Raw genomic sequence first — 22,919 nt, forward strand, 5'->3', positions numbered from 1 at the left:
TACGTCCTCCAGAACACCCCCTTCTGGTATTCCAAGGTCTGGTTCAAGGAGCTGGACACTGTGATCACCAAGGTTCTCTGGAGCGGTGGAAGGGCCCGGGTGGCTTTGTCTGTCTCTCGGATTCCCTCTTATGACTGTGGCATGGGATTGACGCACATATATCTCTATTTTCTGGCGGTGCGCCTATTAGTGATACACCTTTGGTTTAATGGGGGCTGGTCAGACCCTGCCTATAGGCTTAAATTGAGCGACCTGCGGATAATTGGTGTCCAGGCCATGTTATATGGGGAACCCATTCCGAGAATGCTTCCTGAAGTGACGCAATCAGTGTTGTCGGCATGGCGGTCTTCGCTCCGACACACGTGGTTGTCGGGGAAACTGACCCAGTGCACCCCCCTCTGGCAGGGGGCCTGGATTTGTGAAGTCAGCGGGTTGAGGGGCTTTAAACCTTGTGACCTTATTGGTATCTCCCAATTAGGGGATGTGTGGGCAAGAGGCCGTATGTTATCCTTCCAAGACCTCCAAACCTGTTACCCCCTGCACTCCTCACAACACTATAAATACCTGCAGTTGCGACATGCCCTCCTCACACACAGCACGGGTGACACGAGGCTCCCTGAATAAAGCCCCACTGAGGCTCAGACACTGATGGGTGACTTGGGGAGGGGGGTTTACCCAAATTTATCGTACTCTAGTCAATAACACCCCCACATCACTAGACAAGTTGAGGGATCAATGGGTGGAATGGGTGGGCCCCCTAAATGATGTGGACTGGCGTGATGTCCTTATAGCCCCCAGAACGGTTACTGTCTCCGCCAAACTCCAGTTGATCCAATTCTACTATCTACACGCTGGGTATCTCACCCCTCTGCACCTGCAGCGAGTGGGTTTGCGCCCAGATGCGGCATGCACACGATGCAAACACGTCCCAGACGATTTCCTCCACATAGTTTAGTCATGCCCCCGCTTGAGGCAGTTCTGGGGTTCCATTGAGGGAGAGTTAACGGAGGTAGTTAGTTGGGATGATTCTCATGACCCACGTCACTCCTTGCTGGGCATCACTGACGGGATGGATAAGTTGTTTTACAATACAGCAATGATGGTGGCCAAGCGGGACATTGCAGCGGCCTGGTTAAGCCCTGATCCTCCTACCCTGGAGAAGTGGCGAAGAGGGGTGGACTGGTATGCGACCCAAGAGAAAGCCATGTATACAGCGAAGGGGCGTGCCAAGAAATATCGTAGAGTGGGGGGGGGGAGTGGCTGGGGGCTGTGGAGGGTCCAGATTGACTGGAGTCCAGCGTCTGCCAGGGGTTATGTTTTTTCTTTTTAGAGGGTCCGTGATTGGGGAGTACAGCAAAAATCTGAATGAACTCATATCTGTGATTTCCGTGCATTGGCTGATTTGTTTTTCTATGTTTTTTAAAATCAAGAAAAATTTGCCTATCAAAAAAAGAACTGCTGATGAATCCAAATTTGATCACTGATTATGATGGGATGTTTGTTTAATAAAAAGAATCTAAAAAATAATAATAATCTGGTAGTTGCTGATAGTTCTATTCAGTCACCCACTGCATTTACCCACCATGTTTTTACGTACCCCCAATCAGAACTTGCTGATAACGCCCAAATCACCACATGCAACATCCAAATTACATTATCACCACTTTCACTATCCCTATAACTAGAACTTCTTCGGCCTTCCAAGCTTTTCCCTCACTCAACATGTTCAAATATAGCATGAAGTGGTGTAATTTGGCATCTTGTGCGATCGCAACAGAAGAACAACTAATGTATCAAATATGGAAAGGAGTGTTTTGATGAGCTCTTAGTCTAGCAATTTCAAACTGCACCATTGTGAACCAACCTGGTTAATATTTATTCATATTTCTGCCTATCAAAAAATGCCTTGCTCTTTTATAAATCAATAACGAAAGAAGAAATTAACCTGGAATATTTATTTTCTTGAGGATCTGTACAATTCATATTCAAAGTTATCATTTTATTATGCTTTTTAACTATCCAGGGTTTCATGGTGCAAACGGGAGATCCGTCAGGAACTGGAATGGGTGGAGAAAGTATTTGGGGAGGAGAATTTGAAGATGAATTTCATCCAACGCTACGACATGACCGGCCATATACAATCAGTATGGCCAATGCAGGACCAAACTCAAATGGCTCGCAATTCTTCCTAACCGTGGTGCCCACAGTAAGTAACATTGTACAACCTGCTTTTTCTTTTATCACCTCTTAGGCAATTGTGTGTTTTTGTATGGGGTCATAGGTAAGTATTCCCCGTCCATATTTATTTGTAGAGGTGTCTGCCACAGTTTGTTGGAAACACATACTAGCACCTATGGGGACACGTACACCTCTCTTCTACTTGCTTATATTACGTTAAACCTACTTAATAAAGCAAACGCATACCATTGGTTTCTTGGTGCTGACCCTACTGGAGAGAAGAGGAAAGCCAGTCAGCAAAAACTTGTTTAAAAAGCCAAGTCTTAAGAGCCTTCCTAAGTGAGAAGTTTTGGAGTATGGATTTCACACTCGCATCTCCATGCCGTTGTAATCCATCACATAGAAGCAGTAGCCTCTCATGGTAATTGTCTCAGATTTCAGGGTGATCAAGAGATGAGCAGAGGTAGAACATAATCACCAAAAGGGTAGATTTATCTATTGTATTACACACAAATGTAGGTTTTCAAGCATGCATAGCTTTACAATAGGATGCAGAGATACTTGAAATTAATTCACTGTTCAATGTGGAGCCAATGCAATTGTTCAACGAGTGGAGTGGTATGAGCTCTTCTGGGGAATCTGGTAATCAGATGCAAAGCCATATTTTGGACAGATTGGAGACACATCAACTCTTTGTCAAGTAGTTGTAAATAAAGTGAGTAATCAAATACAAGGGTTAATCATCTAGGTAATGTCATTCCATAGCAACCAGAGACTTGAAAAGAGGAATTTGCAGGTAAATGTGGCAGCCATCCTGGATTGAAATTTAGAAGAGACTTTGCTGAGTTGACTATTGACTCATCAGGTGTCCGGCAAGGATGATGGGAATATAGTAAACATTTTAGCAGCCCTGTAATTTGAACACAGTTGCTTCTCAGTTTATCTTTGATATCAACAGAGAAATGCATATCAGGGGAGGAGGAACCAATCGAGCCAGAAAGGCTCCGTATGGTGACACACAACAGAGGTTGAAAATAGTGCTAAAGGTGCAGATGGAAAAATAAGGTAAATGTAATATTAACTCTGTACCCTTGGACTCTTCTCCGCACTCTGCACTCATATAAGGTATATTATGTGTGCAAGATTCTGACTAGCTCTGCACACATGCAGGATCCTGGGACACACTTTTTTAAATAAACATTTTGAAATTGTAAGCAGATTATAACAAGAAAACATGCCTGTAGGATTCAACATTTTCTTTTCACTAGTTATTTTCTTAAATCCAGACAAGTAAATAAACATTGCAGTATTATACTTTACTGAAAATGTCACTGTAGCAATGTACTTTTACACAAAACAGGAAGCTACAAATTGTGCCGACAACTATGTGACAGAAAATGTATGTTATAACAAACTAGGAGGGTACTGTTCCTATCAGGAAACAAAAGTAAGGATGGACGAAGAGAAAGGAATCCTAGGGATTACTCCTTGGGATGGCCTACTTCATCATTGGGGGTGCTCCTCGTACGGCCAGCACTGCAATGCCCTACATGCCCCACGAAGGGTCTATGTTCTGTGTCCCAAATATGTCTATGTACTTCCCATAATCATGTGTACCAGCAGGTTTTCATCACTTGCCTCACGCTGTGGCGACTGATTCGCGCCACAGTGAGCATGTGTCCATCCTTACCTTCCTTTCACGATACGAACTGTAACTCCTAGTTTGTTACATCAATGATGTAGGAGCCTGGGCACTGGACCTTCATTGGGTCTTAGCCCCCCTTCCTCTTTGTTTAGAAAACTGACGTTGACATGTTAATAACTATGGAAGCTCTCCTATACTGTTATAATAACCATGGAGTCAGTCAGTCAGTTAGGATTTTTGAATGACCGATTTACAAAGTCTTTAACAAAACTTATTCAAACTATGATCCTAGAACAAGGTGAGGTGGGCGGGTGCAAATAGCTTTGTAGTTGAATAACAGCTGCTTAGTCTGGAATACATCTTTGGTTCTAATAATGCATTATTGAAAAGTCTTGTTTGTAGCATGTGTTGCAGCAGATGCACATGCTCTGCATACTCCTGCTATCTAGTGCTAGGCTTGCACGTTTGCAACTTGTTTTTCTTGAGCCATGAGCTATATGGTGACTCTTCCTCATATCTGCTTTGGTCATGTGCCCCAATTCCATTTAGATCGTTTTTTTCCTTCCATTTGGTTCAGACATGACGACTTGTGGTCCAGGATCGAAACGCCCGTTAGCACTTTTTTTTCACCGTGCCTTGCCTTCCTCCAACACTGATTAGAGCAGAACATGACATACTACTGCTGACTCGCAATTGAGACCTCCACAACGCCCAGTCGATAAAAATTCTCTCAGAGCTAAACAAAGAATCTATTATGCTGTCATTGGGGAGGCCAAAGGCCAGTATTTTTGTACAAAGCTTTTTGGCTCCCTGCGCACTGGTGGCTGCTACCCCGGTTTCTGGCATGTGGTGTAACTCCTTAGCATCTTTCTTTAAGGATAAAATAACTAGCATCCATGAATTGCTATCCACCTTCCCGGGGAATCCCGATGTGGCGCTCTCCTCGCCGGTGATCAGGGCCGAGCCATTCTCCACCTTCTCGGAATTTAGGCCGATCGATCTGGCCTGCTCACTCAAGTTGGTGAAGGCCCTCAAGTCGGGCTCTCCTAAGGATCCCTGCGCTGCTAGGCTTTTATCAGATCTGGCTGACACTTTAAATACTGAAGTGAATTTTATGATTAATAAATCACTCGGCATGGCTTGTGTGCCTATGGCCTGGAAACATGCTTTGATTCTTCCCTTAATAAAGAAACCTTCTCTGGACCCTTCATTACCAGTGAATTACCGTCCTATTTCATTGCTTCCTAGTTTGGCGAAAGTCTGCGAAAAGGCGGTTACTTTCCAACTTACCAAGTTTGTTGAGGACAAAAATAGGCTGCATCCGGCTCAGTCGGACGTCCGTGCTGCCCATAGCACGGAATCAGCGCTGCTGGAGGTTACTGAGGCTATTAGGACGTGTTTGGATGCTGGCGGGAGAGCAGCATTGGTTATACTTGATCTCTCGGCGGCATTAGACACTGTTCCTCATGTCTTGCTTCTTAATCGGCTATCCGCCATTGGCATCTCTGGCAGTGCCCTGCAATGGATCAGCTCCTTTTTGGAGGGCCGGCAGCAGCAGGTTTGGCTCCCACACTGTGCCTCTGCGGTCATGCCCGTGACTACTGGCGTGCCCCAAGGTTCATCACTTAGCCCCCTTTTGTTTAACATCTATGTGACTCCGCTGGTAGAGTTACTGGGAGCTAAGGTCATGGCATACCTTGACGATACTCAGCTGCTGTTTACTTGGCCCAAGGGGGAGGCTGCCATGGAGATGGCCCAACACTGCCTATCTTCAGTCTTTCACTGGCTGGCCATGGCCCAGCTGAAATGTAATGAGGGAAAGTCAGAGGTTCTATTATTTGGTTCCTTTCCATCGGATTTCAGAGAAAGGTTTTGGCCTCCAGGCTTCCCATGCCCCTCTGAAAGTACTGGAGCCGTTAAAAATCTTGGCGTCTGGTTTGACGAAAATTTGAACTTTATAACGCATGTGAAGAAACTCTCTGGAACTTGCTTTGGCTTGCTTAAGAGCCTGAGGAAGCTTCTCCCTTTCTTGCCTAGCACTTCCAGAGAAACAGTGGTCCACGCATTAATCCTATCCTGTCTGGACTACGCCAATGCCCTTCTGGTCGGTGGTCCGGGGTCCCTGGTAAATAAATTACAAGTGGTCCAAAACTCTGCTGTTAGACTTCTTGCAGGCCTGTCTCCCAGGGACAGTGTTGGGCCACATTTGCGCGCCCTGCACTGACTTCCAGTGGAATCGCGCCTGAAATTTAAAATGCTGACCATAGCGCATCAGGCCATGTATGGTACAGGACCCGTTTACCTGCAGAGGAGATTTTCCTTCTACGTACCAGGTAGACAGCTTCGGTCCTCTGCTCTATTGCTGATGCAGACCCCGAAGTTTAAAAGCCAGCATCTGGGAGGCAATTCCTTTGTGCGCAGGGCTGGTTTGTCCTGGAACTCTTTGCCACTAGCCATGAGGAGCATCCAAGATCCACTGTTGTTTAGGAAGAAACTTAAAACTCTGCTTTTTTAATCAGCTGTGCGGGCATTTCTCTATTTTTTGGAAGCTAGCGCCGGGACACTCCCAAGTAGCTGTGCGCTCTATAAATTAAATATAACATAACAAGGATCAACAGACCTTTCAGTGCTGGGCCGCAGACCAGACTAGGGGTCTGAGGCCCCAAAGCGTTTACTCAACGTTTTCTCCTTTGAGAATGTACAGCTGGTGATGGAACAGAGCCCAACAAGATAATAGCAGAATGTAAAGGCATCTTTATTTATTTATTTATTACTTGAACTTTCACAACCCACCAAAAGTATGCTTGCACCCGCAGTTTGGGAAACTTTGCCTTAATGAGCACTTGGACAAGACCTGGATCTTGCCTGCTTGTGAACAGGCAGATTGCTAGATGGCACAGACCTGCTCTTAATTCTCCAGCACCCTACTGCCAAGAATCTTGTGGTGCAAACTTCCACAAGCAGGCTAAATCCTGACTTTTTCTGTTTACACCTCTGGATAGAGAATCTAAACTGTTGGAGGCTTTCGGGGAAAGGTTGTTATCCTCTGCCGACCGTACCCACTGATAAGTTACCTCTTGTGGTTTTTTTAAACAGTTATTCTCATGCATTATGGGGCATTGAGAGCAAGGTCTTGTCTGCGGTCCCAGATGAGTTGCATGCAAACTTGGCATAAATCATACAGAATAGACAGGGCAATGCGAAGTATGTGATTAGATTGGGACTCAACAATACCAATTGTTGGATAGAATGCTTCGTGGCACACATGGAATAGATCCATAGGCTTTTCCAACAACATACAGGCGTAACTAATTGATATGCCATTTGATGGCACCCATCTCTTCTACCTCATCTGAGGCAGGATGAGTTATTATTCTCACATATGCCAAAGCATCACATTGGATGGATGCTTCAAATTGCCCAGTTGGATACACCCTTTGTATTCTGCTCATCCCTCCTCGTATGCCACCTACACCACAGCAACATCCAGAGGGGTGATTGTCCATTTTAAGTAGGAAGCTTAGGCTCTTTTGGACAGGGAAGCCATTGAGAGGGTTCTAGTATTAGTAATAAGAACTGGATGCTGTGACTGTTCTTTCCTAGTGCAGAGGAGAATTTTGTCCTTTTGTAGATATTCACCCTCTGAACTTATTCCTCCAAAAAGAACAAGTTCAGGATGTTCACCTTGACCTGAGTTCTCTCTCTACCTTGGATCAAGGTGACTGCCTGGTGACACTGAATTTGCAAGATGCATATTTCCATAGTCCCATCCTGCAGTCCCACAGACAACATCTGCAGTTCTGAGTGAAACACAACCATTTTCAGTTCTCGGTGCTCCCTTTTGGGCTCACCAGTGCTCCGTAGATGTTCACAGAAGTGATGGTCGCTGCACATCTTCAGAAGTTGGGAATACTAGTCTACGTCTACATCTAGACAATGGCAAACCTCCAGACATCTTTAGTGTTCTCGATCAACGTGTTGAGGTCACATCGGATTTCTTCACAGAGGCTCCTCTTTAAGCCATCCTGGATACAGTGTTTCGAGCCTTCTAACCATCTCAATGAGTACTTTCGGGCTATGATCCCAATGCTTCAACCTTTGATCTGGGTCACAGTGTGTGTGTTACTCTTAGACTTCTTGGTCTCTTACATCCTGTTAGTGGAACGTGCCAGGTGGCCTATACAGGCTCTGAAGTATTAGTGGTCTCAGCACTGAGGGAAACGGTTAGTTATCCTCCATGTGTCAAAGGAGCCTGTAAAAGATCTGCAGTAGTGGTTGTAGGACCCCCAGTTGCACCAGTCGCAGACTCCTCTCCCTACCCCACGCAGATCTGACAGTTGAGAACGATACATTGTTGCTGAGTTAGGGAGGCCTCCTGGGCGAAGTGGAGATCAGAGGACTCTGTTCTCTGACAGATACCTTACTCACATAAATTTGCCGAAGTTGCTTGTGATGCACTTGCCACTAAAAGCCTTCCTCCTGGTCATTAACAAGGAACGGGTGCATGTCCTCATGCACAGCACTACTGCCATTTCTTACTGCAACAAGCTGAGCAGGATGGGTTGTGTGTCCTGTGCCAGGAGGCTCTGTGCCTCTGCAATTGGCAGAGTTGTCAGGATATTTCCCTATTCGTACACTGTCTGGTGTGATCTTTAAATGCCAGGGTGGTTTATTTATTTTATTTTATTTTGAAAGTTTTATATAGCGCGGACAAGATCCTTGCAGATATCAGAGCGCTTTACAAAGAGAAGTACATGGGCATGGTTAAACAGATAAATCAATAGGTCAATTAGTACAAGTATGTGGCAACTAAGCCCAACATGAGTACTAAGTAGTACAAATAGGTGGCTACAAAGCCAAACATGTGAGTAATAGAACAGTTAATACAAATAATCAAAAGGGTCAAACATGTAGTAGATCGGTGCAGAGTATTAACAGTGATCAAGATAGTAGTTCAGGTGTATTTAGCCATGAGGATAGCTTTTACTTCATTTTTAAAGAGTGTGGTGGAAGAGATAAGTCTGGTTTCAGGCGGGAGAGAGTTCCAGATCCTAGGCGCCATTCCCGAGAAGGAGCGCTTATATGTTTTTTTCCTTCCGGAATCTTCGAGGTTTCAACAGAAGATTGTTTGTGCCTCTGGTGTTTCTAGCTCCTCCAGAGATTGTCAGTTTCTGAGCGAGGTATCTGGGTGAGTTTAGATGTACCGCCTTGTGTGTCAGGCAGGCGATTTTCAGATGTATTCTAGCTTCAAATGGCAGCCAGTTCAAGGATTTCAAGTCAGGGGAAATATGTGAGTGTTTTTTTGACCCAGTGATGAGTCTCGCTGCAGCGTTTAGAGGAGCTCTTAGGGGTGCGGTTGTAGTTAGGGGGAGTCCACAGAGGGCGATGCTGCCGTATTCAATTCGAGGGATGACTAGTGCTTGTACTGCGGTTTGGAAGTCTTTGGCTGGGAGGAAGGGTTTAAGTTTCCTCAGAGTGTTGATCTGGAAGTTTGCTCCCTTTGTTGCCTTGCTGATATGTTGCTGCATGTTCAGCTCAATACGAACCGACCTTCTGGCCGCACCGGCGGGGTGGCAGCTGTCATCCATAAGGAGCTTAGATTTACCTCCACTTCCTCTTTTACTCTCACTGACGTGGACAATCTCATCATTAAGCTAGAGACCGGAGAGGGTGCTCTTACCATCATCATTCTTTATCGTGCTCCCTACCCTATGCCTTCGTTCCCTGCTGCCCTCAGTGAACAGATAGCCAATCTACTTATTTCATCTGCTCGAGTCGCCATCTTTGGCGACTTCAACTATTGGTATAATGACAAGGAAGCTGGCCCTCATGCGGCTGAGCTATTTGAAGTCCTCACCAGCTTCAACATGAACCAACACGTCACTTCCCCCACTCACACTGGGGGTCATATTTTAGACCACATCTGGACTCATAATCTCACTCTCCCCTATCCTGTGATCACCCCTTGTATCTGGTCTGACCATTACTTGATCGATACAGTGATCACAGTCAGAGGTTGCTTTAAGGTCCCTCCCATGGCCGGTGGGACTGCCCGTAAATGGAGCACTCTTGACTCTCAGGCATTCCTCTCATTCTTGGCTGAGACTCGTCCTTCGTTATCTAAAACTGCGACTGTCCACACTCTGGTGGAAGATCTTACTGGCTGGATCATCAAAGCCAGTGATCACTTTGCCCCTCCCTCCAGCTTTCCCCGTTCCCGGCACAGTAAGTCCCACAAGTGGTTCAACTCCACCCTGAAAGCTCAGCAACTCGAACTGCGCCAGACAGAGCGTAGGTGGAGACGTAATTATCTGCCCATCGACAGAGAGCTATATATCGCTGCGAGAAAAAAATATAAAGATGCTATTATTGCAGCTAAAGCTCTTCACATCTCGGAAAGGATTCTCACTGCTCCTAACAAATCTCAGGAGATCTTCTCAATCATGAGGGAGCTTACGTCTGATGCAAGGACTCTTCCTTCTCAGACCCCGACGCAAGAATCTTGTAATGCCTTAAATAATTTCTTTATTGAAAAAATTTTCAAGATCCAGAATACGATTCCTTCAGTCCTCCCTGATGATATGCCAGCTTCCCCCCCTGAAAACCCGCTCTCCTTGCTTTCTTTCCCTGCCCTCGACCCCAGCACTCTGGCAAAACTTGCTGCTCGAGTCAAATCTGGCTCACCTAATGATTGCTGTCCCCCCTCTGTCTTTCGCAACATCTGCCTGTCCATACCGGACTGCATCTTGCCTTTATTAAACGCCTCATTGGAGGCAGGAGTAGTACCTAATTCCTTCAAGGAGGCTGTCCTTGCGCCCTTACTGAAGAAGCCTGGAGCTGACCCGGACGATCTCGCCAACTATCGGCCTATCTCCCTCTTGCCCTACCTATCCAAACTCCTGGAGGCACATGTTACTGGCTGCCTATCTGAATTCATCGAGCGTTCCAACTTTCTCGAACCTAATCAGGCTGGGTTCAGACCAGCCCATTCCACCGAGGCTGTGATCTTGGCAGTTATGGATACGCTTAGGGCTAATGCCGATAAAGGGACATCACAGGCGCTTGTTTTACTGGATCTGTCGGCTGCGTTCGACACGGTGGACCACAACATCCTTATCCACCGTGCCGAGCAAGCCGGCATCCGAGGCCTGGCCTCTGCCTGGCTCAAATCCTTCTTGTCGGGCAGAATGCAGGCGGTCCGGCTTGGTCCCTTCACAGCCGCACAGGTCCCATCCATCTGCGGAGTGCCTCAGGGATCGTCCCTGTCCCCTCTGCTTTTTAATCTCTATCTTCAGCCGCTCATTTTTTCCTTGAAGAGGTGGAATATCACCGTATTCAACTATGCAGACGATCTGCAAATCATTTTCCCGCTTAACACCCCCAATGCAGCCCTCGATTGTCAAGCAGTGATGCTACACATCCAACATTGGATGAACTCCCACCAGCTTAAATTGAACCCGGGGAAGACCGAGTTAATCCTACCAGGAAACAGTCTCACTCACTGGGGCCCACAGTTCTGGCCAACTGAGCTCGGCTCCCCGCCCGTCCCAGCTAAGTCAGCAAAGAGCCTCGGGGTCATAATTGACTCGGAGCTCTCTCTTAAGCCTCAGGTTGGCGCGGTTGTATCATCATGTATGTTCCAGCTCAGAAAAATTAGGAAAGTTTCCCATCTCCTGACACCAGAGGCCCTGATACAAGCCCTGATTGCCCTGGTGCTCTCCCGCCTGTATTTTTCAAACTCCCTGTACTATGGCCTACCTAAATTCCTCCTTAATAGGCTCCAGATTGTACTGAACCAAGCGGCAAGGCTGGCCTATAAAACCCCGAAGTGGCAATCCGCGAGACCACTGCTCCACAGACTCCACTGGTTGCCGGTGGAGCAGAGGACTGCATTTAAGATCGGCTGCCTGACCTTCAAATCTGTATTCGGGACCTCCCCTGCCTTTCTCAAATCACTGGTCATTCCTTACCGTCCGGTACGCAATCTTCGTTCCCATCGCCTTTTGCTAGCTGTCCCTGCTACCAAACTAAAAAAAAACGGCGGTCGCAGATTTGCCTACCTTGCCCCCGCCTTCTGGAACCAGTTACCTCTCCCTCTTAAATCTGCCAATTCCCTTCTGGCTTTCAGAAAACTCCTGAAAACTCACCTCTTCACACAGACTGGCTAGACCCCCGTCTTTTCATCTCATTGGCACTCAGCCAGCGCCAGGAAACCTTCCGGTGTCAGTGCGCTATACAAGAATCCCCTAAGATAAGATAAGATAAGATTGGTGTCGAGTGTTATGCCTAGGGATTTTGCTGAGTCCACGATGGTGGGTTGGACATTGAGTGCAGTTAGATCTTTAAGCCAAATTTGAGTGGTGGAGGCCTTCGCTGGAGGTGAGATCAGAAGGAATTCTGTTTTCAGGGCATTGAGTTTGAGATGATTATCGGCCAGCCAGGATTGGGTGCATCTGATCGTTGAGTTCAGGAGCAAGATGTCCTTGGGGGACTGTAATTTGAGATAGAGTTGGGTGTCATCTGCGTACATGTGAAAGTGTACATTGGATGCTTGTAGCAAGGTGGTGAGCGGTTCCATGACTAGGTTGAATAGAGTTGGGGATAGAGAGGATCCTTGGGGGACACCTAGCGTTACGGGTATTGGCGAGGACATCCTGTTGTTGCTCTTGAATTTCTGCGACCTGTTGTGAAGAAAGGAGGTGAACCACTTGAGAACAGTTCCAGATAAGCCCATTCTTGTCTTTAGAAGCTCTAGTAGATTCTCATGTTTAACTGTATCAAATGGCTGAAGAGAGATCAAGGAGGATGAGGAGGCAGGTGTCGTTCCGGTCTAGCATTTGAAGTGCGTCGTCAATTATGTGAGTCATAGCCGTTTCTGTACTGTGCCCTGCTCGGAAGCCTGACTGGTGCGGGTTGAGGAGATCAAATTGTTCAATGTGTTTAGCCAATTGTAGTTGTGCGCATTTTTCCAGCAGTTTGGCGAGGGTGGGAATATTGGTAATGGGACGGTAATTGTTGAGATCAGAGGGGTCGGCTCTAGGTTTCTTTAGGAGAGGTGTGACCTGACCAACTTTTAGTGAGTCAGGTATGCGTCCCTGTTGGAGAGAGCTGTTGATAATTTTAGTCCAGAGAGGGATAAGCAAGGGGGTAAAGTATTTTACTGCTGCAGCAGGAAGGGGGTCCGTGAGGTGATTGGATGGTTTCAGGGTGCTGAGCAGTTTGAAAATTTCTTCTTCTGAGTATGTGCCAAAGGTTGACCATGTGGCATTGTTTTTTGGTTCAGTGGCTGCTAGGCACTGTGGTTTGGAGTAGAGGCTTGCGTGTCAATGAGGAGATCGCTCTTTATGTTGTCAGTTTTTTTGGGAAAAGAAAGCAGCGAAGTCTTCACAGGATGGCGCCTCACGCGCAGTGATGAGTGGTTGGGGTTGATCCTTGGATTGTGATCTGATTAGCTCAAACAGTTTTCTCGGACGGTTTTTTGCTTGGTCGAGCTGGAGGCTGAAGAAGTCTGATTTTGAGCGTTTTATTTTCCTGAAGTAGGCGTTTCTCTTTTTCTTCAGGTCTTTTAGGTGCATTGCCGAGGGAGCTGATCTCCAGGTACGCTCTGCCATTCGCATGTCTCGTCTATCTTCATTGAGTCTCCCGTCGTACCATGGATTGGAGATTTTAGTAGAGGCTCTTTTTAGTTGCAAAGGTGCAGCCTCATTAATTATAGAGGTCATAGCGTTGAGATACTGGTCAGTCAGTGTTTGAACGTTCGTATCGCCTGTCGGTGGTAATAGGGAAAGACCTGGCTTGATCTTTTTGTCACTGCAGTGAACATACTGTGTCAAAGGTTCTGAATATTAAGAGTTTCCAAGGTGGTTCTCCCCAGAGATTCTTTCCACCTGGAATGAAGCTCGGAACTTCTGTAAGTCTTCCTGTCTCTACCTCTTCTGCCTAAAGTTGTGAAGAACATCAGGAATGACCAGGCACACTTCATCCTAGTGTTCCTGGACTAGGCCAAGAGAGTGTGAGACCCAGAACTTCTTGCCATGGGCCTATGACATCCGATACGATGACGTGCACACCGTGAAATCTCATCATTGCTCCAGAAGTCTGTTTGTGCAATGGATTATTGTATTTATGTAGATCGTAGTCCCCCCATCACGCCTACTCCTGCCAATTTTGGGTTCTGATCGATATCCTACCCCATTATTACCCGAGTACTTTTGTATGTTTCGGTACCCTCTTATCGTGTGCCCAGGTTTCTCCTCTTCTCCCTTTAATCTCAAACAGTAAGAGGAAACTAGTAGCCCCATTTTAGTACAATAGATGCTCTGTATAATACAGATGCATAAGAGCTACTAATGTCTTCCTCTTCTATTAGTTTTAAATCCATATCTCATTTAGTCCTAAGTCATACATGGCAATTAGGTGTGCTAATTAAGGTTTTATATACATTTGAGATGGGACCCTCACTCACCATCTCTATCAGTACTTTTGCGTCCATATGTAAATTGTGTGGGATTCACCCTCTCGACCCCCCACTCGCCTCCCCCAAAGTATTTCTCTAAAGCATCTGTAAATAATTGTAAAACTCATTCCAATATAATTTGAAATGAGCTTAGGTTTGCTTAAAATATTTCAGTCTTTCGTGATATAGTAGGTCTTCATGTTTCGTTATTGCTATCATGTCCTACTTTAAAAAAGGCTGTTATCCAACTCCTCTTTAAGGGCTGTACTGAACTCAAATCCGTGTTTGCATTTTCCTACATTTAAATCCTGTAACAGCGGAAGTTTGTTTCAATGTCCTTGGGAAGTATACCCATCCTGTCCTTCAGTTCCCCAACGAAATACCATGTGCCAATAGTTTACCTCTGTGACCCTTATATCTCAGAAAACGTAAAGTTCCTATCAATCACTACCACTAATTGATTGGTATTAAATGTGAGGTAGTAACATACCGCTCCCAAACACATTTTTAAAAAGCACAGTGGTGTTAGCAGTCAGATGTCCCTTTATGTAACAAATTTGGTTGACTGAATTATTTTAAAACATGCAAGTGTTGTCCTTTAGTCATGTTCACCAGTTGAAAATGCTTTCTTTGAAATCATGTTACTTTAAAAATACTCTTGAAGGAAGATATTACATTGTTTATGAATTTAGAGGAAATGTCCACAATGTATAGTGGGAATTGCAAGTAAGTTACTTTTCCTCTCATAGGTATCTCAAAACTCCAAAAATGATATTGCTATAGTTGTTCTCTGGGTGATTGACAGTATGCCACCTTCGCAGAATAATCTTTTGACAGGACCAGGCCATACACTGCACTCTGGTCGAGCTCATCCAGTTTTAGTCCTGATTTCTAGTGTTAATAATCCTCCAGATATTCCTGGGGAGATCATGTGCAACTTATCACCACTCCTAAATGTTGAACCCATTGGGTGATGACCCTTAATCTGTTAAAGAGCTTTCGTCACTTTTAAATCGTCAAACACTTTTTGGTGAGAGAGTGCTATGAGAAGCGAATATGCAAGTTGGGGGTAAGCAAATATCATCTTGCTAAGAAGAAACTACAGTGACAGCCAAGTATTTTTAGAGGATTATGGAGCTGGTTTCAAATTGAAGAAAATCACTCTGCATTGGTAATGTTAGTTTTTACTTCTGAATCTTGGGAACTGTGTGCTTCTTGTGCTTAAGATAACCCGCAAATAGCCATCTTGAGGGTCTTTTGCACATATTCAGTCTTAGTGTTGTAGGTAATGGAAGTTTTTGCAAAATGCTAACATCCTGAGCACGTCTCTTTATGCAAGCTTGTTTGCAGTCTTCAGGTATAGCGAATGCCAGAATTCTTAGAGTGGTCTGTTTTTCTTGATTAGGAAGTAGAGGAAAAATATTCAAACTTTTTGGTGCAATCCAGTAGGTGTGATTTTGTACGAATAGAAGCAGACACACTTCAGATAGAGGACAACGCTTTCTGAATGAAGGCATTCTGTCTTCTCATACTGCTTGACTTGTAAGCAGTGATTGACTTTAACCATCCCACCCTCCTTAAAATAGTTACAGCAAGAATGGTAATAAGACTCAATACTCACTTGGTTCTACTTGTATCTGCAAAATAGAAGCCAACAAAAAAAAACTGTCATCGCCCTTACACCTCCAGCAAAGAGGTACTATGCTCCAACCTCACGCTTACCCTTTTTAACCTTTACATGCAACCTCTGAGCTCTTTTCTGATAAAAGTTAGTATCTAATTCTATTTTTCAGCTTTTTCTCTGTTTGGCCAATGTCTTCCACCGAAGAGATTCCCAATCAGCCTCAATAGTTGTCATTCAGTAGTGGAGGTCTACCACAATTTAAAGGCTCAACCTGGTAAAAACACAATTCCTTCCTATAAACCCATCCAGCATTGTTATGTTATGTGTTTGTTGAGCGCGACAGCTGCCCCAGCGACGGGGCGTCCCGGCGCTAACAACCATATCATAACCTACTGAGGAAAAGGGAGAGAAGGGGGCCTATAGGGGGGGGGGTTAAAAGGTGAGTTTTAATAGCTTTACGAAAAGCGGACAGGTTGTCAAGGCAGCGGATGTGGAGGGGAAGGGAGTTCCAGAGCTTTGCTCCCAGCAGCCTGAATGAGCGTCCTCCGATGCGGCAAAACTTTGTGTGGGGAACCAAAACTAGGTGTTGGCCCATAGAACGAAGGTTGCGTTTGGGGGATGTAGGGTGTTATCAGCGAACGTAGAAGTTCGGGGCCCTCAGTTTTCAGAATTTTGAAGGCGATGGTGAGGGCTTTAAATTGGATGCGGGCTTCCACGGGCAGCCAGTGAAGTCTGTGGATGGTGGCTCTCGCGGAGCACCTTCTAGGAAGGCCTACTATTGCCCTGGCCGCAGAATTCTGTATTCGCTGAAATCTCTTGGTCTCAGCCTTGTTCGCGCCTAGTAACAGGACACTCGCGTAGTCCAACCGGGCAAGGATGGTCGATTGGACGATGAGCTGCCGCGTTTTAGGGTCAAAGAATCCTAGAATGGGATTAAGGCTTCTCAGCAGCCCAATACAAGTCGCGGCTACTTTTTTGGTGTGGGTCTGGAAGTTGAGCGCTGAGTCCAACCATACTCCCAGGTTTTTTGCCAGAGATTTGGGGGGGGGGGAGGGGGCTGGGCCCAGTGAGGGGGGCCACCAGAGATCACTCCAACCACTGGGGTTCTTGCCCAGGAGCAGCACCTCGGTTTTACCTGCATTAAGTTGAAGGAAGTTTGCCGTCATCCAGTTGGCGACGGCGGCCAATCCATCCCTAAATCTAGTGGCATCGGGGGAGGGCGCCTCATTGAGGGTGATTACCAACTGTGTGTCGTCGGCGTACGACACCAGTGTGAGGTCCCATTTTTTGGCTACTTCCGCAAGGGGCTGCATGTACAAGTTAAAAAGGGATGGACTGAGGGCAGAGCCCTGCGGGACTCCTTGGCCTATAGCTTGTGGTTGGGAGATGAATGGGGGAGCTGACACCCGGAAGGACCTACTCGTAAGGAACGATCGGAACCATTCCAGTGCCAGGTCCTGGATCCCAATGCTTTCCAGGCGTCTTAGAAGGATGTCATGGGAGACCATATCAAAGGCTGCGCTGAGATCGAGCAGTATCAGCGCAGCACTCCGACCGGTGTACATGATCCTCCGCAGGTGTTCAATGGTGGAAAGGAGAGCGGACTCCGTACTATGCCCCGGCCTAAACCCGTGTTGGGAGGGGTCCAGGATGTTATTTTCCGCCATATGGTCATTTAGTACGGTGTTCGCATGAGCCTCTGCTAGTTTGGACACTCAGGGAAGCAGTGAGACAGGCCTGTAGTTCTCCGGTTTAGTGGGGTCTAGGGTGGGTTTTTTAATAATGGAGTGACCCAGGAATGTTTCCAGCAAATGGGTACTGCGGCCGAGGAGAAGGAGAGATTGAGGAGTGAGGTCAGAGATGGGAGAAAGAAGTCCAAGGCTCCCAGAAAATGGACTGGTCTCATAGGATCTGTATGGGCACCGGATTTCACCTTCCTGCAAAATTTAGCTAGCTCCTCATGAGAGATAGCTGGCAGACAGGTGAGCCTGGAACCCTTGAAAGGGGCGTTGGGAGAATTGGTGCGATCTGAGGGGTTGTATGTGAAGGAGTTGTAAATCTTCCTCACCTTTTCAGTAAAGAAAGTGGCGAGGTCTTCACACTGCTGAGTTGAGGAGATATATGAGGCAGGGTTGCCACCGTTTTGTAGTTTTTGGACTATTTTGAAAATAGTTTTTGTGGGGCTGGAGCTGATCTCCTTAGCGTAGAAGGCTGCACGAGCAGCGCGTATAGCTTTGTGGTATGCTTTGAGCACGACCAGGTATGAGTTTTTGTCCTCGTGATTGTAGTCTTTCCTCCAGTGTCGTTCCGCTCTCTTGCACTCTTTCCTAAGAAGTTTCAATTTCTCGTCGTACCAAGGGTTGGAGGGGGTGTTACGTCCTTTAGTCCATTTGGCCGGTATAATAGAGTCCAGTCTCTTGGTGATCCTCTCTAGGAAGGCAGCATACGACGTGTCAATGTCGTTTGTCCACTCAGTTAGGTTCGCCTAAGCTGGCAGAGAGGTCTATTTTATGGAGTTTGTGCCAGGGCCGTTTCAGGCAGGAGGCGGTTGCCGTTTTGTTGGGTGGGATGGCGACCGGAATTGCAAATGTGACCAGAGAGTGATCAGTCCAGGCCATGGGCTTAGGAGAGTCGGCTCTGGCTACCGGAATGTTGGTGAAAACCGGGTCAAGTATATGACCAGCGACATGCGTGGAGGATTGTATGAGAGGGGTCAGCTGCAGGGCTGATAGGTCCGCTAGAAAATTGCTGATATTAGTGTCCGAGATGTCATCTAGGTGGAGGTTAAGGTCCCCTAGTTCTATAGATGGCGGCAATGCCGCCTCCCCTCGAGTCTCTATTGATATAGGTCATGGAGAACCCATCCGGTAGCGTTAGATTGGGGATGCTGGTTAGTTCATCCCTAAGCCAGGTTTCACATAAGAACATAATGTCTGGGTTCTCGTCTATCAGAAGCGATTTTACCTCCGCATGGTGTTTGACCAGAGACCTGACGTTGAGCTGGGAGATAGTGAGCGAGGCCTGGTTACTTCTGGTAGCTTTGTGGCTGAGTAAACGTGGCTCAGGTATCGTTAATTTACAGGCTTTACATTGAAGAGCAGTTCGTCCAATGCAGCCCTCTAACTTGTCACAGCGTGGGCTTGGGTTGAGTGCCCAGAGTAGGTTTCTGTCGTAGACGTATGCTGTCCGTGGTTTTTGAGCAGGGGGCCTGGCGAGATGCGATGACTTGGCGAGGACGGACGAAGACGGGCTTGCCTTTGGCACGCCTTCGGCGCGCAAACGGCGCGCCCGCTGCACCCGTCCGCTGCGTGTACGGTGGTTGCACATAATTTCAAGGGGAAGTGGAGGGTGGGGGGGGCGTGGCCTTGGAGTGGGCGTGGCCTCTTGCCTCGCCGTCAATGGCGATCTGGTTTGTTTAGGTGCTTTGGTTCCGCTACAGCGATAAAATCCACTGTGCGGTGCACTTGTGGTACAGACAGAAATGTCCTGAGGTGCCAGAACACAGCGTGAAAAGTAAAATGACAGTTATTCGTGACACAAGTGAAATTTTAAAAGAGGATCAAGGTGCTCCCGGCTTCCGCCTCAGGAGGTCACAGGTTCCAAAGAAACACTCTCAATCAGTGTTTATATATCATCGAGGGCGGGGGCCTGGCCTCGAAGTGGGCGTGGCCTCTTGCCTCGCCATCAATGGCGATCTGGTTTGTTTAGGTGCTTTGGTTCCACTACAGCGATAAAATCCGCTGTGCGGTGCGCTCGTGGTACAGACAGAAATGTCCTGAGGTGCCAGGAAACAGCGAGAAAAGTAAAATGACAATTATTCGTGACACAAGTGAAATTTTAAAAGAGGATCAAGGTGCTCCCGGCTTCCGCCACAGGAGGTCACCGGTTCCAAAGAAACACTCTCAATCAGTGTTTATATATCATTCCTCTTCAAGCCTGGCTAAATCTCAACAGTCAAAAGACCATAATCCATGGGTTTCAGAGTAATCTAAACCTTCAAGCTCTCAATGCATGGCTGAAAAGCTTCCAGTTTCAGCTGAGGTTGATGAAAGAAATGAAAGATACACCACTGAGGAAGACCTCCAAGCAGTGATACAATCTTTAGCAACTCGCTATTCACTGGACTGCACAAAGTCCAAGTTGCCCCTTAAAAAGTGGTTCTGCATGCAGCAAGTAACTAGGTTGGTCTCGCGTACAAGACGTTTTGACCACATTTCGTTTATACCAGTGACCCTTAAATGGCTCACAATTGAAACTAGAAGCATCTTCAAACTGGTTTGTGTCAACCACAAATAATCAATCATTATCAAATGTGGTTCTCCCAAGTATGTCATTGAAAAATTGGCTATCTCAGGCTGCCTATGAGCACTCTTAAAAAGTATATATTTTAAATTGCACAATATTAAGTGCACGCCTGTTACTCATAATCTTCTGCCAAGCCAGAGGATGATTGTAGAGATGTCCTCTACCTTATGATGGTTTTAGCTTCTGATAAGTGGTGGTGTTGCTCGTGCAACAGTCTTCGGCAGTGTGAATAATGTACATGCTGCTTGCCACTTCGATACTCCTTAATCTGATCCTTAGAAAAATCCTTTGTCACGGGTCTTAACTGCTAGCATTTTTTTTTAGTTTCCACGATAGCTGATGTTTGGAATGCCTTCTTTTCTGTAGAGTCCATTCTTCTGAGGGATTCTTCATCCCGCAGCCCGACTCTGTTCAACGCCTACATGGCCCCCCTCGCACAAGTGGCCCGCCATCACGACCTCAACATAATCTCCTACGCCGACGACTCTCAGCTCATCCTCTCCCTCACCAAGGACCCACACACCGCCAAAACCAACCTCCACGAGGGAATGAAGACTGTCGCCTACTGGATGAGGAGCAGCCGTCTAAAGCTGAACTCAGACAAGACGGAGGTCCTCATCCTCTGACCCACCCCCTCAGCCTGGGAGGACTCCTGGTGGTCGACCACACTGGGAACAGCACCAACACCCACCGACCATGCACGCAGTCTAGGATTCATCCTTGACTCCTCCCTCTCCATGTCTAAGCAGGTCAACGCCGTCTCCTCCTCCTCCTCCTCCTCCTACAACACCCTCCGCATGCTCCTCAGGATCTACAAGTGGATCCCGACCAAAACAAGAAGAACGGTGACACAGGCCCTCGTAAGCAGCAGACTGGACTATGGCGACGCACTCTAAGCAGGAACCCCAGCCAAACACCTACGACGACTACAACGCATCCAAAACGCCTCCGCCTGACTGATCGTCAACGTCCCCCGCCGCAGCCACATCACCCCCCACCTGAGAGACCCACACTGGTTCCCCGTCGACAAGAGGATCACCTTCAAGCTCCTCACCCATGCACTCAAAGCACTCCACAACGCCGAACCAGCCTACCTGAACAGCAGACTCCGCTTCCACACCCCCACCCGCCAGCTCCGCTCCGCCAGCCTCATCCTCTCCCTTGCCGCTGTCCCCCGCATCCAACGAACGACCTCCGGCGGCAGATCCTTCTCCTACCTCGCCGCCAAGACCTAGAACACCCTCCCTACCCACATACGGCAGACCCAAGACCTACTCGCCTTCAGAGGACTCCTCAAGACCTGGCACTTCGAGCAGTAGCACCCCCACCCCCCTACCCTCAGCACCTTGGGGCCCTCACGGGTAAGTAGCGCGCTTTAAAAGTACTCTGATAGATTGATTGATTCTGATCCCTTTCCCGGGAGCATGCCTGGGCACTAGGCATGTAAACCCTTGTGCATACTACTACTACTGGTTGCTTGTAGTACCAGGGAATATGTAGGTAGGTTTTCCTATAGGAATTGAGTGTATTCTGTAATTGGATCCTTCTTTACAGAGGTAGCAAAGTAGGGATTCAGAAAAGTACCCCTGACCAAATCTGGTAGAGCAGGTTGTAGAGGAATAATGGTTCTAGCAGTTTGCTTTGTTTGGAGAGTTTCAGGCCGCCTTCACAGCTGTACTTCTGTAGAAGTGGCTTTATCAAGCTTCTTTGTAGCAATATCAGTAATTTCTTGGAAAGCTTCCAAGTTATTGGCTTTGATTAGAACAGAGTGGCATTTTTTTTTAAAGATCTTGCCACTATGAGAAAGCATCAATACCTGGCATCCTGTTGTTGAGTTGCATGTATCTTGTATTCGTCTCTTCTACTGCACTGTATTCACAAGCATGTTTCCTCTTCATTCCTCCCACTGTTTCTTGTTTTGGCTTCTCCAAAAGCCAGTTACAAACTGCTGTCAAAACATGGTACAAAATAAGAACATACACACACCATAAGAGGAAGTTATCTTTTTACATAGCTTACACTGATAGCTGAATTGCCATTAAGATGATTAACAGGGTTTTTAGATGTGAAACATGCAAGTGTTGGAACTAATCTTACTTTTACCATTGCTCCATTACTTTGGTCCATACACATGTCAGCAGCATAAGACTAAGACACTTGTGACAGTGGGCCTTAATATGCATGTGTGATGGCCTGATATTTCCGGGATCCTGTTATAAACCTTGGGGGATGGTGCTGTGCTGTTGAGGGCCAAACTCATTTATGAAGTCTCTGCATAATGGTATTACCATGTGCTATTGTATCTTTGAATTTCCCCTCTGTCTATTTGCTTGTTCAGGTCCTCTTGCTTTGCTTTCCTTAGCCTTCCATGCTCTTAGTAAGATTGCTAATGTTGTAGAAACATTTGAACGCCTCAAGCAATAGGTTAGTGTAGCTCTGTTGGTTACTCTTTGAAACCTGGAGAGAGTCGATGTGAAACAATAAGTTTGTTTTTCAACGAGTAGGCCCTAACACCATTTATCACAACTGCCCATAATACCCTGGTTTAAGAAGTCGGTCTATACTTGCAGAATTGGTCAGTAAGAGATTTCAGTACTAACAAAGCATTTTTCTTGCAAAACATGCATCATAAGTACACAGAGATGATTCTAAAATGTAGAACGGTTAAAATGTTTTGAATGCAAATTATTCAACCAGTGATTGCTGTGGAG

At 46.6% G+C, this 22,919-nt stretch overlaps 1 protein-coding gene across 1 annotated transcript in view; it reads left to right on the top strand.

Annotated features, from left to right (window-relative positions):
* PPWD1 (peptidylprolyl isomerase domain and WD repeat containing 1) overlaps positions 1-22,919 on the top strand; it is a 399,690-nt gene that overhangs the window by 376,267 nt on the left and 504 nt on the right. The window contains exon 10 of the mRNA XM_086960692.1: positions 2,024-2,206. Coding sequence (XP_086816818.1) covers positions 2,024-2,206 — 183 coding nt within the window. The remainder of the gene's footprint in view (positions 1-2,023; positions 2,207-22,919) is intronic.

The sequence above is a fragment of the Lissotriton vulgaris genome, chromosome 3_1 (assembly GCF_964263255.1).
Source record: "Lissotriton vulgaris chromosome 3_1, aLisVul1.2, whole genome shotgun sequence".
NCBI classification, from domain to species: Eukaryota; Metazoa; Chordata; class Amphibia; order Caudata; family Salamandridae; genus Lissotriton; species Lissotriton vulgaris.